This window comes from Podarcis gaigeae, assembly GCF_964106915.1.
Source record: "Podarcis gaigeae genome assembly, chromosome: 7".
Lineage (NCBI taxonomy): Eukaryota > Metazoa > Chordata > Lepidosauria > Squamata > Lacertidae > Podarcis > Podarcis gaigeae.
Window position 1 is genome coordinate 30,629,304 of NC_139683.1, and position 15,577 is coordinate 30,644,880.

Consider the following 15,577-nt stretch of genomic DNA (forward strand, 5'->3'; position numbering starts at 1 on the left):
ACTGAACGATTACTTCTAAGTACAGTCATACCTCATGTTGCGTCCGCTTCAGGTTACGTCTTTTCAAGTTGTGTCCCGCAGCAACCCAGAAGTACCTGAACGGTTACTTCTGGATTTCGCCACTCGCGCATGCGCAGAAGCGGCACTTCTGGATGCGAACACTTTGAGTTGCGGACGTGCCTCTGGGACGGATTATGCCCACAACTCAAAGTTCCACTGTGATAATGCTCAAGCTTGATTTATTCCCGATTCCATCATGCCACATATTTCAAATCCAATATTAATTTTACAGTCAGTATTTTTTAAATATTTAAATTTAATCCCAGCTAGGATATTGTGTGATGTATGCTACTTAAGGCAATTACCACTCCCCTGCTAGATTTATTATATCCCACAGATTGTTATGAATAAACTTCCAAAGTCATCACACACATGCAGCTAATAATTCAACTACATGCCCATGGACATACAGTTGTCTAAAAAAAAAGGGAATATTCTAATGCTCCAGTACCTACCCGTGGCTTCAAAGGTTTGACGGTGGAAATATCAGTTCCCTCCGCTCTCTGTCTGCTGGAGTCAAATGCTTTTCTTTTTTTATTAGCAGCTCTTTGGCAAATGGGAACATGCTTCTTCTACAAGTACAAGAGGAAAGAAATGCAACATTTTTATTTCGAAAGCAGGTTTCCTCCCTTCCTCCTACTAGCCATCCCATCAAATAAGCAGGGACACGTGGGAGGATAAAACTTATATGTATTCTTCGCCATCCCACTTTACTCAATAGTATAAAACAAAGTTGGAAGTTTCAAATGCAAATCCATCCCATAATATACTCAGGACTTTTATGAATAGATTCATTAATACTGACCAAGGCTGCATTCATAGGACACTTTACTATGTCTCCCCAACATTTCCTTACCTTTATGTGATCATTCACATGATACAAATGTCATTCCTGGAAATCTAGATGAAGTTCAGTGCTCATTTCCATATTAATTGTTTCCATAAAAAATCCATTTGCAACCCTGTTAACTTTGAAAATCATGAGTTTTGTGTTGTAATTTTCCTGCAATTTCATGGTCAGGGATTTTTATTTTTTTAAAAAACAGTTTTATGTTGTGTGTCTTTGTTTCTCAATTTGATCTTTTTACATGATTTTGTACGTTTTGTGGTGTTTTATGCACTGTGATTTGCTGTTTTTTGATTATAGATTGGTAATTCTTTATTGTGGCTGATAAGTGTGAACTGCTTAATTATTATTTGCTGGTGTTTAATTTAACTGTTTACTATTAGATTCTGATGGATTGTTGGAATGTTCCTTTGTGTGATAGAAGTTGTTTATTTTAAAGTTATTGTGACTTTTATATTGGATCAGATTGTTACCATTAATGTTTGATGTTTTATTATGTTTTTATGTGTTGGAAGCTGCCCAAAGTGGCTGGGACAACCCAGCCAGATGGGCGGGGTATGAATAACACTTTATTATTATTATTATTATTATTATTATTATTATTACTACTACTACTACTACTACTCCTACTACTACTACTACTATTATAACACAGCCACCCCACGTCTGAATGCAGCCCATTATATTAGGAACAAAACCAACTATGCCTGTAACTGCTTAAATGTATTTACAATTAAGTAGTATACAAGTTTCATCAATTAATTAAATAAAACAATTCAAATTGGCACAATAGCTTCACTTTTAAATGAAGGGTTAGACAGGAACATGTTTTTAAGTCACCTGACTTTTATACTCACTAATGCATTTGGGAAAAAAGTCCTCCCACAAATCTTGCATGGTAAAAGATCTTCAGCTGGTCCCACACTTCCGTTATCTTAAAAAGAAACACAGACATACATTATGGCATTGCAATTCCTACTTAACTCTTAATCTGCAATTATATTTATGCTTTCTGTAAATTGCTAAAAATTAAACTACAATAAAGTCAGGCCTTAATTATAATAGAGCTCACAGGAGTCATTCATAAAATTGCCTGCAGAGAGTGAAATGATCTGCATTTCTCACATGGGAACATTAAAAGTTTTTCCTTCCATGAGCAGGAATAGAAAACCTGTGGAAATCTATGGTCTTTAGTGATCTAATTATTGATTGAGGCAGTGCCCCTAGTTTCTAACACTGAAATCCTACCATTATAAAATAGAATCAATCAGTATCTGAAGAACTGCACTGCTGTGTAATATTTTGGAGGAGCTGAATAAAAGAGGCTAGATATGCAAGAAATTGTCTACATCAATAAATAATTTTTAGCACACAACTCCACCAGGCAATACACTCATTTAAAAAAATTAAACTATGGGCAGAAACAAGGCCTATCAATGAGGTGTTGCATAGTTTTGTACATTGACTAAGACCGTGTTTTCTGTTCAGCAGAAAACAATGACTAGATAAGCATTCAAATCTTTTTGTTCATTTTAAATGAAGAAGCATAAAAATCAACTATACTGACAGCAAAGAAGGCCACAGTCCTTCATCGGTATTTCAAGCAAATGTCTAAATATTACTATTCATTACCTCAACCCAGACAATATAAATAGCAAAAAAGAGAAAAAGGAAAAGCTTATCATCCTCCTTTTACATTTCATTTATGGATTCTGTATTGAGATTGCCAGCAAAACTCTAGATACAGGATGATCCTTTTGTTGAGAGTACTCCCCCCCCATAAAATCACTCATTAGATCATCATCAAGTATTAGCCAAATTCCCAATTAAAATTGCCTGTGACAATGTACTAAAATATTGTACCAATACACAATAACTGTATCAGAATAACATATTATAAATATTCTGCTGCTGAGAAACCTCTTAAAGGGCAGGAAACTACAAGAAGGGAGCAGCTGGACTGGAATGACTTATGGTATCAGTTGTCTTTCTACCAGTGCACAGAGAATGGAAAACAAACAAGATGAATTTGAGCCCTCAATAGAGGATGACAAATATGATCTAATAGGCATTACTGAAACCTGGTGGGATGACATTAATGACCGGAATGTAAGAATTGAGGGGTATATGGCCTATTCAAAAGAAATAGCCCAAACAGGAAAGAAGAAGAAGTAGCATTATATGTAATGGATGTGTACAGTTGTGAAGAAATCCATGATTTAGAGCAAGGAATTCAGTTTGAGAGTGCATGGGATAAAAACTGTAGGAGAGGGAAACAACACTGACCTCTGCTATAGACCTCCAATCCAGACTAAAGGCTTGGATGATACCTTCCTACAGCAGATTACCGAACATTCAAAAAGGAGAGACATAGTAGCTGTCGCAGATTTGAATGGCCCCAATACTTGCTGGAAGTCAAACTCTGCCAAAAATGTAAGGTCCTATAAATTCCTCAATTGCCTCACTGACAAGAGCAGCAACTCCTCACCAATGTCAGTAGTGGCACTGGCTTTCTTCTCTTGATAAAGAACATCTCTCACCCCCCACTCCTTCCCCCATAGATTAAATCAAAGAGCAAAGTAAATAACAACGTCCATGCCAGGAGGACAGGTCGGTCCTGGCATATAGTCCTGATTTGATGTCAATTAGAATCATTACAAATGGAGCTCAAAGGAGCTACTGCCCTCCCTTGCCCATGTCAGTGCTGGTTCTGTTTTGTGCTAATAGCATAATGACAATGTACAGCACTACAGAACACTCAACAAATAGTGTTGTATTGTTGCAGCCGCACTACTTTTTTTTTAGTCTCCCTATGTGAGTGAACTACTGTTCTTGGCAGATGTCCAATCAACTACAGCTGTATTTACAAAAAGAAAAAAAGTAATCTATTAGGAAACTGAATTATTTCCTTTGTACTTCAACTGAGCAACAGAAAGAGAAAAGTCATTCTCTTTTAAAATGCACAAGAAACAATTATTGTCTCGTTTTTCTCATTAAGTTCATATATGAATGGACTTTTTAAAAAGTAGGTTTTTAAAATACAAATAAAAAGACCATCAGAGAGAAAAGTTGCACATTCTCATAATCTAGAACCCTGTAGATATACAGCCACAGGCTTTCCTCCCCATGGAAACTGTTTCAATCAATCAATCAATCAATCAATCAATCAATCAATCGTTTTATTTGTATGCTGCTTTTCCAAAGCCCAAACCATGCTCAAAGTGGCTCACAACATACGGTGGTACCTTGGTTAAGAACTTAATTTTTTCTGGAGGTCAGTTCTTAACCTGAAACTGTTCTTAACCTGAAGCACCACTTTAGCTAATGGGGCCTCCTGCTGCTGCCGCACCGCTGCTACATCATTTCTGTTCTCATCCTGAAGCAAAGTTCTTAACTTGAGGTACTATTTCTGGGTTAGCGGAGTCTGTAACCTGAACTGTCTGTAACCTGAAGCGTATGTAACCTGAGGTACCACTGTACATAAAGCTACAGGTGCAACGAAGTACCCATAAACAATAAACAAACACTGAAAAGTACACAACCAAATTGAAGAATTTTCACATAAGATACAATTGTAAGATACAGCAAATTAACAGCAACAACAGCAACATCCTCCACCCAACAAAACATGCTAAATAATGCCACAGCCCAATAGTCCGTTCACCAGACTCAGCTTTTGTAGCTGGAGTCTGTCAAGGCCCTGCCCTCCCAGACCATGTGGGAAAAGGCACGTGGGACGCACAGCCAAGATGGTCTAAAACCCTGGCGAGTTGCTGTCCGTCAGTGTAGCAGATAACACTGAGCTCAGGAGAGCGAGGAAAATTCTTAGGGACGTCTCACACCCTGGCCAGCACTTCTTTAATCTCCTACCTTCGGGCAGGAGATAGTCAGCCTCACCAACAGGTTAAAGAACAGTTTTAATCTGTGGGCTGCTGAATGGGAAAAAAGAGTGGTGTAATTGACTTCTGACAAGCACACAGAGCGCGAACAAGACTGAGTGTATGGGGGGGTTGTTTAATTTCACTGCACACAGGTGGTGTAGTGACAATGAAGATGATGATTATTATAATTATAATTATTATTATTATAATTATTATTATTATTTAGAGGGACTAATGGTATGACTCAGTATAAGGCCATGTCGTAAACTGCTAAGACAAACCAACTTCATACAATAACTTTTGTAAGCTTGAATAAGCTTCTTTATTTAAAAAGTATCCTCTGCTGAAGTTAGCTTGATGACACTTTATATTTAAGCACTTTCCTGGGATGCACAGGCAACCTGGAACTGCATGCATCCTCCCTCTGCACCCTGCACAGAAGTAAAAGCTGGCTTCAGAGGAGGGAAACCCTCTACTCTGCACCCAGCATGGAATTACAGCACGGTGCTGCAGGAGTCTCTAATATTCTTTCTTTCTTTCTTTCTTTCTTTCTTTCTTTCTTTCTTTCTTATTTATTTATTTATTTATTTATTTATTTATTTATTTATTTGCATCTAGTAACTTTTGTGAGTTTATTTACAAAGCTGGATTACACAATCAATAAGATCCAACATCCTGTATGCCTTCATTGAGACACTTAACAAAGAAAAAGGGGGAGTGGAGGTTAGGTTTGACTCAGGTTGGCCATACCAGGAAGTCTCAGAGGCCTTTATTATCAGATATAATAGCAAAGAAATTCGACTTCACATTCAATCTGCATACAGCAGCGGACCACCAGTGCTGTTAATCCACCTTTGCTTCACATAGCAATGCACCACTTATCATCATCATCATATAACTTCCTATATTATAATTCTGATACATTTATTCAAGTGCCATCACACAAAATGATAATAACTACGCACAAGACTGATGTATCGGGTATGGAAGAACACCTAGCCTTGCAGAAGCAGTGTAACAGTAACAGAGTGTGTCTACAAACAGCTCAACCGATTATCATGGGTAGCGGATCAATGGCAGCAATCTTGCTACTGCGTGCTCTTGTGAGTCTATACCAGATCAATGAAAGAAAAGATATCACTGGCCCTATTCCCTAACTATCAGTGGTATTTAATTATGCATGCAAGCTTCAAGGCATTTTCTGATATTTGTCTTTGGAACATGAAGCAATTCACCTCTCAAAGAAGTCCTGGAAAAGATTATACAAAGAATGACACAAAGATCAGTACTTGGAAGATGGCTTCCTCGTACTGACCTCAGAAGTGTTTTTCAATAAATATGCTGCTGACACTTCCTGACTCAGCTATCAGTAATCCAAAAGATAATTAATCAGAACTCATCTTTCCTTTGTGTATATAATGAAGGAAATGTTTTGAATGCATAATGATAAATATTCTATTGCCATTCAATCCTGCATCTTTATTTATCATCCTTACATACCTTTCAGATATATTCCTGCAGTGATTTTTTTCGGGGGGGGGGGGAGAACCCAGGGGTACGCATACCCCCAAAACATTTTGTGAATCTAATGGGAGAAGAAACTAAAAAAAATAAAATTTTACATATCTTCTCTAGCACAGAGAGTCGTCAGTTCTGCTGCTAACCCCAATGGCGGCCTCAGTTCCTGTTATGGTGTTTCCTGAGTCTCAGATGGAATGAGAGTTCCCCTAAACATTTTTTTTGGGGGGGGAAGCACTGTATTCATGTATATGTCAAGCATGCATACAAATTACAATACAGTATATGGATTGGACTCCAATTCAACACTTCAGAAAAACGCTGGTTAGTGGTTCTGTGTTCCCTGGTGTAGTTTGCGCTGAATGTAGTTGCTGTATGCTAAATAAGTTCAAAAGACAAGGTAAAAATATCTTAATTAAATAAAGACTGGAGATGTAATGTACTAGAAGGCAAAGTTGAAGGTCAGAAACTGAGAATGCTTTGAATAGATGGTCACTTTAAAAAAACCAGGCCAATTCCATAGCATCCTTAAACGACTGTGACATATAACAAGTACAGTAGTGACCTAGATAGCAAGGAAAACCAGACAGACAAAAGAAGTACAGTGGTATTGTAACTTTCATAGTTATGCAGAATGTATCCTTATTTAACTTTCACAACTGAGAAAACCAGTGTTAAAAAATGAGATATGAAAGCTAGGAGCTAAATGGCACCTTAAACCTAGGTTATGGGCGCAACAATGGAATGTCTAGGCGTGCTTTTTTAATATCAATACAAAGCTGAAAATGAATGAAATGCAGCTAAAATATTATTTTCATTTTTTACATTTACAGAAACTGCTCGCGCTAATGAAATTCCCAGTTGCAAAATGCGCCTAGAACAATTAGAGTTTTGAACACTGGAGCAAAGAGATGCATTTTCTATTGCCCCTGAATAACAATTTGTACTTACTGCAATTTCTTCTTTTACAGAATTATTAAAAATAGAGCTTGGAGGTTTTATTTATAATTAAGTAGAACACAAATACAGCCGAATAGATAAAAAACACACGGAAGAAGCTCTGTTCTTTGCACCTGGTTCCATCAAGTGGAGACATCGAGTCTGGACCACATGATACCCTCCATCTGCTCTTGGATTACCACTCCCAGAATGGCCAATGGTTAGGGCTCATGGGAACTGTAGTTCAGCCATACAGCCGCAAAGAAAACATTTTAAGTGTGTTGTAACGTGCAATACACAAATGTGACACTAGATGGCGATGATAAGCCAAGGCAAATTCAATATATTTTTCAAAATGTTTTTTTAAAAAGCATTTTCACAGCGTTTTTTATATGTGTGTAGATTCCACCCAACAATGCCATAAATTCCTCATATTATTTTTGCTTTCTCACACAGTTGCAATGACTTATCAGCTACCCTGATAAATCAGTTTTAGTCATCTTACTCCAATGAAAACTCATGTAAATAAAAGGGGGGAGGGACACTGGGGAAACCTATATAGTGGAACCTCAGTTTGCAGACACAATCCATGACGGAGGCACGTCTGCAAAACGCAACATTCACATCCTGAAGCGCCGCGTCTGTGTGATTTGGCGCTTCTGCACATAGCACGATTTAGCACTTCTGCGAATGCGGCGAAACCCGGAAGGAACCTGTTCCGGTACTTTTGCGTTTCCCATGGTCCGCAGCCTGAAAATACCTAACCTGAAGCATCCATAACATTAGGTATGACTGTAGAAGACCTTACCACCCAGTGTTTAATTCCCCATGGTTAATTAGTCCATTCTACATAGACATAGACACCTGGGACGCAGGTGGCGCTGTGGGTTAAAGCCTCAGCGCCTAGGACTTGCCGATCGAAAGGTCGGCGGTTCGAATCCCTGCGGCGGGGTGCGCTCCCGCTGCTCGGTCCCAGCGCCTGCCAATCTAGCAGTTCGAAAGCACCTCCGGGTGCAAGTAGATAAATAGGGACCGCTTACCAGCGGGAAGGTAAACGGCGTTTCTGTGTGCGGCTCTGGCTCGCCAGAGCAGCGATGTCACGCTGGCCACGTGACCCAGAAGTGTCTCCGGACAGCGCTGGCCCCTGGCCTCTTGAGTGAGATGGGCGCACAACCCCAGAGTCTGTCAAGACTGGCCCGTACGGGCAGGGGTACCTTTACCTTTACCTTACATAGACATATATTAAAGAACTGGCATTTTTTTAAAAAAAAGTTTGAAGCAATATGCCTAATAAGCTCTTCATACAATAGACACCAAGAATCTGCACAAACCTCATATTAAGGTAAGCTTTATATTTCAACATGCATGAATACCCTACAGAGTAGCAAGTCTCTAAGGAGAAAAATAAAATGAGATAAATCATTAAAACAGTAATGATCTATGGCAAAACTGCTTAACGGATTACTGCAGAAAGCACTAGTCCAATTACCTACATTTCTTCAACAGGATTAAATTTTCTTCTGTTGTGCTACCATCTTTTTAAGATTAGTTGTATTTCTAGTTATCAAGAGGCCCTGCTTGAGTTTGCAACCTAAGTGTTATCCAGCTGGCAAGTCCCACAAGTTTTTTTTAAAACTAAGAAATTTGACACATTCCACAAATAGCCTATTATAATTTTATTCCCAGAAAACTTCAGCATCAGTTTTTAAAGGAAAAGTACTTAAGACTGTTCTCTAATCCTAGATTCGCAGACAATGGTCAATAAAGGCTGAAAGAATGAGGAATAGCAGAATCCCTTCTCTAACATTAGCTACTGGTGAATAATTTTCTAGGGCACAATATGAAGCAGAAGATCCATGCTCCATCAGTCAGAGCAGTCAACGCTAGACTAGCCAGAACAATTATATTCATCACTACAGATTAAGTACTTTGTCTTTTAAAGCACTTACTGGGCCGCCTGCTTCCTGTCCACGCCATCCCATTTTGTCCAATGTTACCAGGTCTCCTTTTCTCATGTCCCAGTCTTTCCTATCACATTTTGGCTGAATAGCCAGCACATGTGTGGTTTGAGTGTTTTAGTTGTCTGAATATTTTTTTAAGCAGCATAACTCTGGCAAAGAAGCTCAACCCCTAAGAGTGCATCACTGCAGCACAGATCATCATGAGTATGAGCAACCAAGTCAAGAAAGAGAAAAGGTGGGCATCTGTGAGAAGCCTTTGAGAAACTCAATGCAGAATACTGAGCTGTACTCCTAGAAGATTGCCGAGATACAACTCCTGTATGATGCCCCTTGTAGCTTGCTACTGCCAACTATTACTTGTTGGATTTGCTGCTAGATGTCTTATTATCTACTGCCAGGGTAGTGTTATTACTACTACAGTGGTACCTCGGGTTACATACGCTTCAGGTTATGTACACTTCAGGTTACAGACTCTGCTAACCCAGAAATAGTACCTTGGGTTAAGAAATTTGCTTCAGGATGAGAACAGAAATCGTGCAGCGGTGGTGCGGCAGCAGCTAAAGTGGTGCTTCAGGTTAAGAACGGACCTCCGGAACGAATTAAGTACTTAACCCGAGGTACCACGCCAATGCTCTGGTGTGACAGAACCACATGGCTTTACTTTCCAAGTGTTGCCCCTGTCCTTTCTCATGCCCTTCTCTTAACCTGTGTTTAAATGCATTGAGTAGCTGTATGGTGACACTTTTCTGTATAATAATGGCGTGTGGTCTGTATTTAAAACTGACTAGTATAGGTGGCCAGGATAATAATGGAGTGTGAACACATCACTTTACATCAGTGCAACAAAGCGTTCTGTGAGCCTGTAATGAAGCCACAATGCTAACATCAGTACGGCCACCTCTCCAATATAGCTCCATGTAAATCTTGCAATAACTTACTTTATTGCAACAGCTACTAGGAACATAAACATAGCTGCCTTATCTTCAATCAGGTCATTGGACCATATAGCTCAGAACGGTTTGCACTGACTAGCAGCAACTATTTGGGGTTTCAAAGAGGAAACATTCCCACCCCTACCTGGATAATGAATTTTGGACTTTCTAAATGCAAAGCAGAAACTCTGCAACCCTTTACTGTAGCTGCACACTTCAATCCTCAGTTTTCTGCAACAACCCATTACAGAAACACTAAAAGTATATTGCTACAAAAATGTGCTTATCGACAATGTGAAGCAAAGGACTATTTATGGCCTCCCTGTCAGGGGACACCCTTAGCTAAACTTGGTTGTGGCAGCAATAAACTGAAGTTTTACATTAACGTTCTTAAAGAGATAGGAATGCAGTGTTTCATTAAATCATGAGTATTTTGACTCATTAAGACGACTCCCCTGATTTACACATATACACATAATACATACATCTTAGCCATGGGGGCAGGAATCATCGAATATAATCAGGCTTTTCTCTCTCTCTATCTCTCTCTCTCTTATGCTGGAGGAAAGGTCTCTTGTTAAGGTAGTGTTGCTGCAAAAGATGCATACATCACCCATTTGTAGAATATTCTCCCCTGGAAAACTCACCCGGCACCATCATTATTTACCTTTAGGCACTAGGCAAAAACTTCCCTCTATAACCAGGCCTTTGGCTTTTAATTATTTGTGGCATTTTCGAAGTGGATAGGATGTTTTTTTAATGTATTTATTTTCCTCTTGGTTTTAATGCATCTATGTGACGTTTATTGTCTGTCTGCGTAGTTGTAAGTGCCTTTGGGTTTCCTGAGCACTATAAAAGAACTGACAAATTTAATAAACAAAAAGAAGAAAGGAAGTATTTTTATTTGGAATCATTGCTTTATTGAATTTTATATTTCAGTAGAATTGAAAGGATGAAAACTCACAATTAACCTACAGTATTTTTTTTAGCTGAGTGACAGCCCTGAAAAGATGTAGGTTTTTTTTTTTTTTTTGAAAATGCCAAAACATTTCCCTTTCTGAAGGGTATGTACACATATATGCCTAGAATATGTGAAACAACTAAAATTTCTAATAATAGCAGTACTTCCTTCTTTCACATGAAAGAGAAAACTATCCCCCACTAGAGAGGCCATGGTTTCAATGCCCCTGAAGAGGCTGTGCCACTCTTTTGCCCCCTTTCACCACCCCTAAATCTCAATAGGCCACTAGAGTGAAAGTAGGTAATGTAGGAGACTATTAGTTATGCTACTATAAAATGTGCTGTGATTTGCATGGCTTAAGTTATTTGATTTTATCATGTTAGGTCTGCAACTATTGCCTTAGTTGTACATCTAAACTGTTTTAACTATGGTAATCTGATTAGCTTTTAGTACTGTTGTGTTGGGCTTAGGTAGCAATCCTCTACACGAGAAGCCAGTGTAAATTAAGCTTGTGTAAAGTTACACCAGATCCAAACTCTGTTCAGTCGCAGGGTTGCTGCTGGCAGAGGGAAAAGAAGTCTTTAAAATAGTGTTTGAGTTACACTATACAGTGGTATCTCGGGTTAAGAACTTAATTCGTTCTGGAGGTCTGCTCTTAACCTGAAACTGTTCTTAACCTGAAGCACCACTTTAGCTAATGGCGCCTCCTGCTGCTGCTGCGCCGCTGCTGCACAATTTCTGTTCTCATCCTGAAGCAAAGTTCTTAACCTGAGGTAATATTTCTGGGTTAGCAGAGTCTGTAACCTGAAGCGTATGTAACCTGAGGCGTATGCAACCTGAGGTACCACTGTACTTTTTTGCCAGCTTAATTTATGCCAGGTTACAAGGTCACATGACCAAGCTGAGAGAGTTTAGGATTCAGACCCCACCCCTCTGGTCCTGTCTTTTCCATGCATCTCTTTTTCAGGACTTACTTTGGCTGAGCCAAGGATGAGGGAGATAAGGCACTAGATCCTAACCTGCTCACCTTGGTGAATCTGGCAGTAGGATGGCTCCCTTAATGTTTTATTGCTAGGGCTGGTTTGTTGGTTCTCAACTAGGAACCACAGATTACCTCAATTACTTCTCTTGTTCTTGTTCCCATGCAGCTATTCTTACTACAAATATTGGTTTTTTAATTGTAAGAACAAAAGAATCACCTGCTGGTTCAGGCCAAAGACCCATATAGCCCAGCACTCTGTCTTCCCATCGGCTAACCAAATGTCTATGGGATGTTTGCAAGCAGAACCTGCATGCAGCAGTGTACACACCCTAAATGTCAAATGAAGACCTGATTAAGCCAAATATTCTGGAACATCTTGTCTTTAACAAGTAGGCATATACAAAAATCCTCTTCTCATGTTTTCAGACATTAAAATGCAGAAGTGCTCCTGCAAGTAGCTTCAAGACAATACAGTGGTACCTAGGGTTAAGTACTTACTTCGTTCTGGAGGTCCGTTCTTAACCTGAAACTGTTCTTAACCTGAAGCACCACTTTAGCTAATGGGGCCTCCCGCTGCTGCAGCTGCACCGCCGGAGCACGATTTCTGTTCTCATCCTGAAGCAAAGTTCTTAACCTGAAGCACTATTTCTGGGTTAGCGAAGTCTGTAACCTGAAGTGTATGTAATCCGAGGTACCACTGTAACTAGAATCCTTCAGTGAGCATCAGTTTTAATGGGATTTAAGCAGAGGAGTGCAGTCCAAGTGGGAAATTGTCCTAAAGGGCTACCATTTTCAATTCTTTACTGAGGTCAGATTGTTTAGTTCTAGTTATCTGAATGTTTTTCTTAGTAAAACATCACCTCCTCTTCCACAGTGCATGTAAGTGTGAAAGATTATAAATGTCAGAAAAACATTTCTTCAGTGCAATTGTTAGAATTGTGAAATAAATAAATAAAACAAGATGACAAACCGCCCAAAATAATGCTGTCATCAGCCTCAGCATGTAAGCTGTCCACAGCAAAAATAAATGAGTATATTGTTGGCTAAATGTGACAAGAATGCTGAGTAGCTAAGTAGAGGGAACTACTATACATGTAACATTTTAAAACAAAAGATATATTAAAGGCTTAGGAAAGCAATGAATGCTCAGCTTGCACAGCCAAAATTAGCCATACAAGGTCATTGCTCAGGAATGAGAAAACATGGGCATGCCAAGAGAACTCAGCCAAACACTACTTCACCACGGGGGAGATATGCTAAGCTGGCAAAGGTCTCATTCCCAGTCTAAAAGGTTTTAGGCCTTTCCGCACAAATGGCACTGAAATCATCTTTCCACCCACCCGGCTTCCCCTCTTGCATTTCCCACTGCTGCAACAGAAATATTAAACTTGCACCGGGTGCTAGAGTATATACCTGCATTAAAAATGGTTCTCTCAAGTTTCCTGTGCCAATATCCTCCATGTGATGCGTTCCATGCCACAAGCAGTCCCTCCCAATGCTCTTGAAAGCACCCTTCCCTACCTCTCTTATCTTGCATTGATTTTTTTTAAAAAGCATGTAAAGACCTCAACATCCCCTCCTTCAAAGAAACAAGATTCACCAAAACACAGTTATGCAGTAAGGAAGATAACATTGAGAATCTCGGACCTTAAAACTTGTCAGTTTTAGACAGGCAGAGTCATTGTTGCTGTCGTTGTTCAGTGATTTTTTTTCCGGGGGGGATGCACACCCCTAAACGTTTTGTGAATCTAAGTTTGGCCTCACTGAGGGGCAGTGTTTCAAACTGAGTAGGAAAATGAGAGTACCCTTAAACATTTTGGGGGGGAGCACTGCTGTTGTTGTTGTTATTGGCTTCAGCAGCCTGCCAAACAAATCCCTGAGAACCTAAAGGCGGCCTGCATGGGACTAACCACCCACTGGACCCTTCAAGTCAACCTAGCTTCATTGAGTAACAAGCCCATCCCTGCCTTCCTCCCCGTCTGAGGAGCAGACCTTGCCCAGGACCGGATTTAGGTTTGATGAGGCCCTAAGCTACTGAAGGTAATGGGACCCTTTACATGTCCAGCTGTCCTTTGTCAACAAATTGCCGCTGTTTTTTGTGTTGAATATATGCTATATGGTCATTTATGGAGACCCAATAGGTCCACACACAACACAAACCACTGTTGCTGCATGTAGGTTTTATTTTATGTCTTTTTTATCTTCTATTTTGGAAATGTACACCCAGTTTTTTTCTTTAATTTTTTTGGGGGGAGGGGGGCCCGGGGCCCTAAACTATAGCTTGTTTAGCTTCTACGTAAATCTGGCACTGGCCTTGCCCCTTGGCGACCAGTTCTGCAAACAGGGAAAGGAAGGGCTGGGCAAGGGAGGAGCAGCAGCAGCAGCGCACCAAATGGCCAAGGGGGGAGGCGCTTTACGCAGGCGGCTTGCGCCCACCTTCCCGGCCCATTCTCGGGGGTCGGCGAAGGACCTTCTCCCGCCGCCTTCCCGGAGGAGGCCACCATTTCTTGCCGCCCTCCGGCACCTCCCTTCCTTCCAGCTCCGGAGAAACACACAAAGGCTCGGCCCTCCTCTCTCTCTCGCGCGCGCGCGGCGGCTGCAGCCTTTTCCTCAGCGGAGAAGGCCTCCTCCCCGGGCCTTCTCCTCGCATCCCTCCCTTACCGTCCAGCTCTTCCATGGCGCCGCCGCCCCTTCAAGCTCCAGCTCCCCGCCGCCGCCGCGAGTGGGGCCGCTGCTGTAGCAACCCGGCCGCCTCCCCGGCGCCAGCATCCCCCGCGCCCATTGGCTTCCCGGCGCAAGGAGGGGTGGGGAGGTGGGCGGCGCGGCGCGCGCAGTGCGCATGGGATGGGCCGCCTTTGGAGACGCCCGGGACGCGCTCGGTTTTTCCTCCAAGGTCGCCCGGGTGTGATTTTCACAGCACAGTCCAGCCCGTGGGCGTTTGGGCGGCGACCTCCCGCCACGATTATTTCTCAACGTTTTTCGGTAGCCTGAGGCGTCTCTCTCTCTCTCTCTCTCTCTCTCACACACACACACACACAGAGAGAGAAGAGGTATTTTTTCCCCACCCCATGTCTTTTGCAGCAGCGTGACGAGCAGAAATGCAAGGAATGTTCCGCAGGACTATCTTTCTCTTTGCAAGAGGTGATTCGCATAGGGCGGAGGGCATTAGGAAAAGTGTGAGGTTTTCCCCACCCACGCCGGCAGGCTAAAAGGACATCAGCAGCATCGTGGCAAAAAGAAATCAAAATCGCAGCATTTTGCTGGCGTGCACCTGTTGAGTTAACTAGTGCGGTGCATGGCTGTGAAAAGGAGATTTGCCAGGGGGGGAAATCAAATGCAAGAAAAAAGCGGGGGTTCTTGTGCATATTTAATAGTTATATAGCAGGTGTTGCTTACAGGCTATGACAATGCCTCTTGCTTTCCCTGATGGAGAGAGGTGTGTGGGCTTTGTGTGGTTCAAAAGTAGTCTAATGTACAAGGTAACAAGGCACATTCA

The 15,577-nt window shown here is 41.2% G+C and overlaps 1 protein-coding gene across 1 annotated transcript in view; it reads right to left on the minus strand.

Annotated features, from left to right (window-relative positions):
• Window positions 1-15,050, minus strand: part of ZC2HC1A (zinc finger C2HC-type containing 1A) — a 30,722-nt gene extending 15,672 nt beyond the window's left edge. The window contains exons 1-3 of the mRNA XM_083748003.1: window positions 14,743-15,050; window positions 1,765-1,841; window positions 516-632 (exon numbers count right to left, since the gene is read on the minus strand). Coding sequence (XP_083604129.1) covers window positions 516-632; window positions 1,765-1,841; window positions 14,743-14,758 — 210 coding nt within the window. The 5' untranslated portion in view covers window positions 14,759-15,050. The remainder of the gene's footprint in view (window positions 1-515; window positions 633-1,764; window positions 1,842-14,742) is intronic.
• Between the last annotated feature and the right edge of the window lie 527 nt (window positions 15,051-15,577).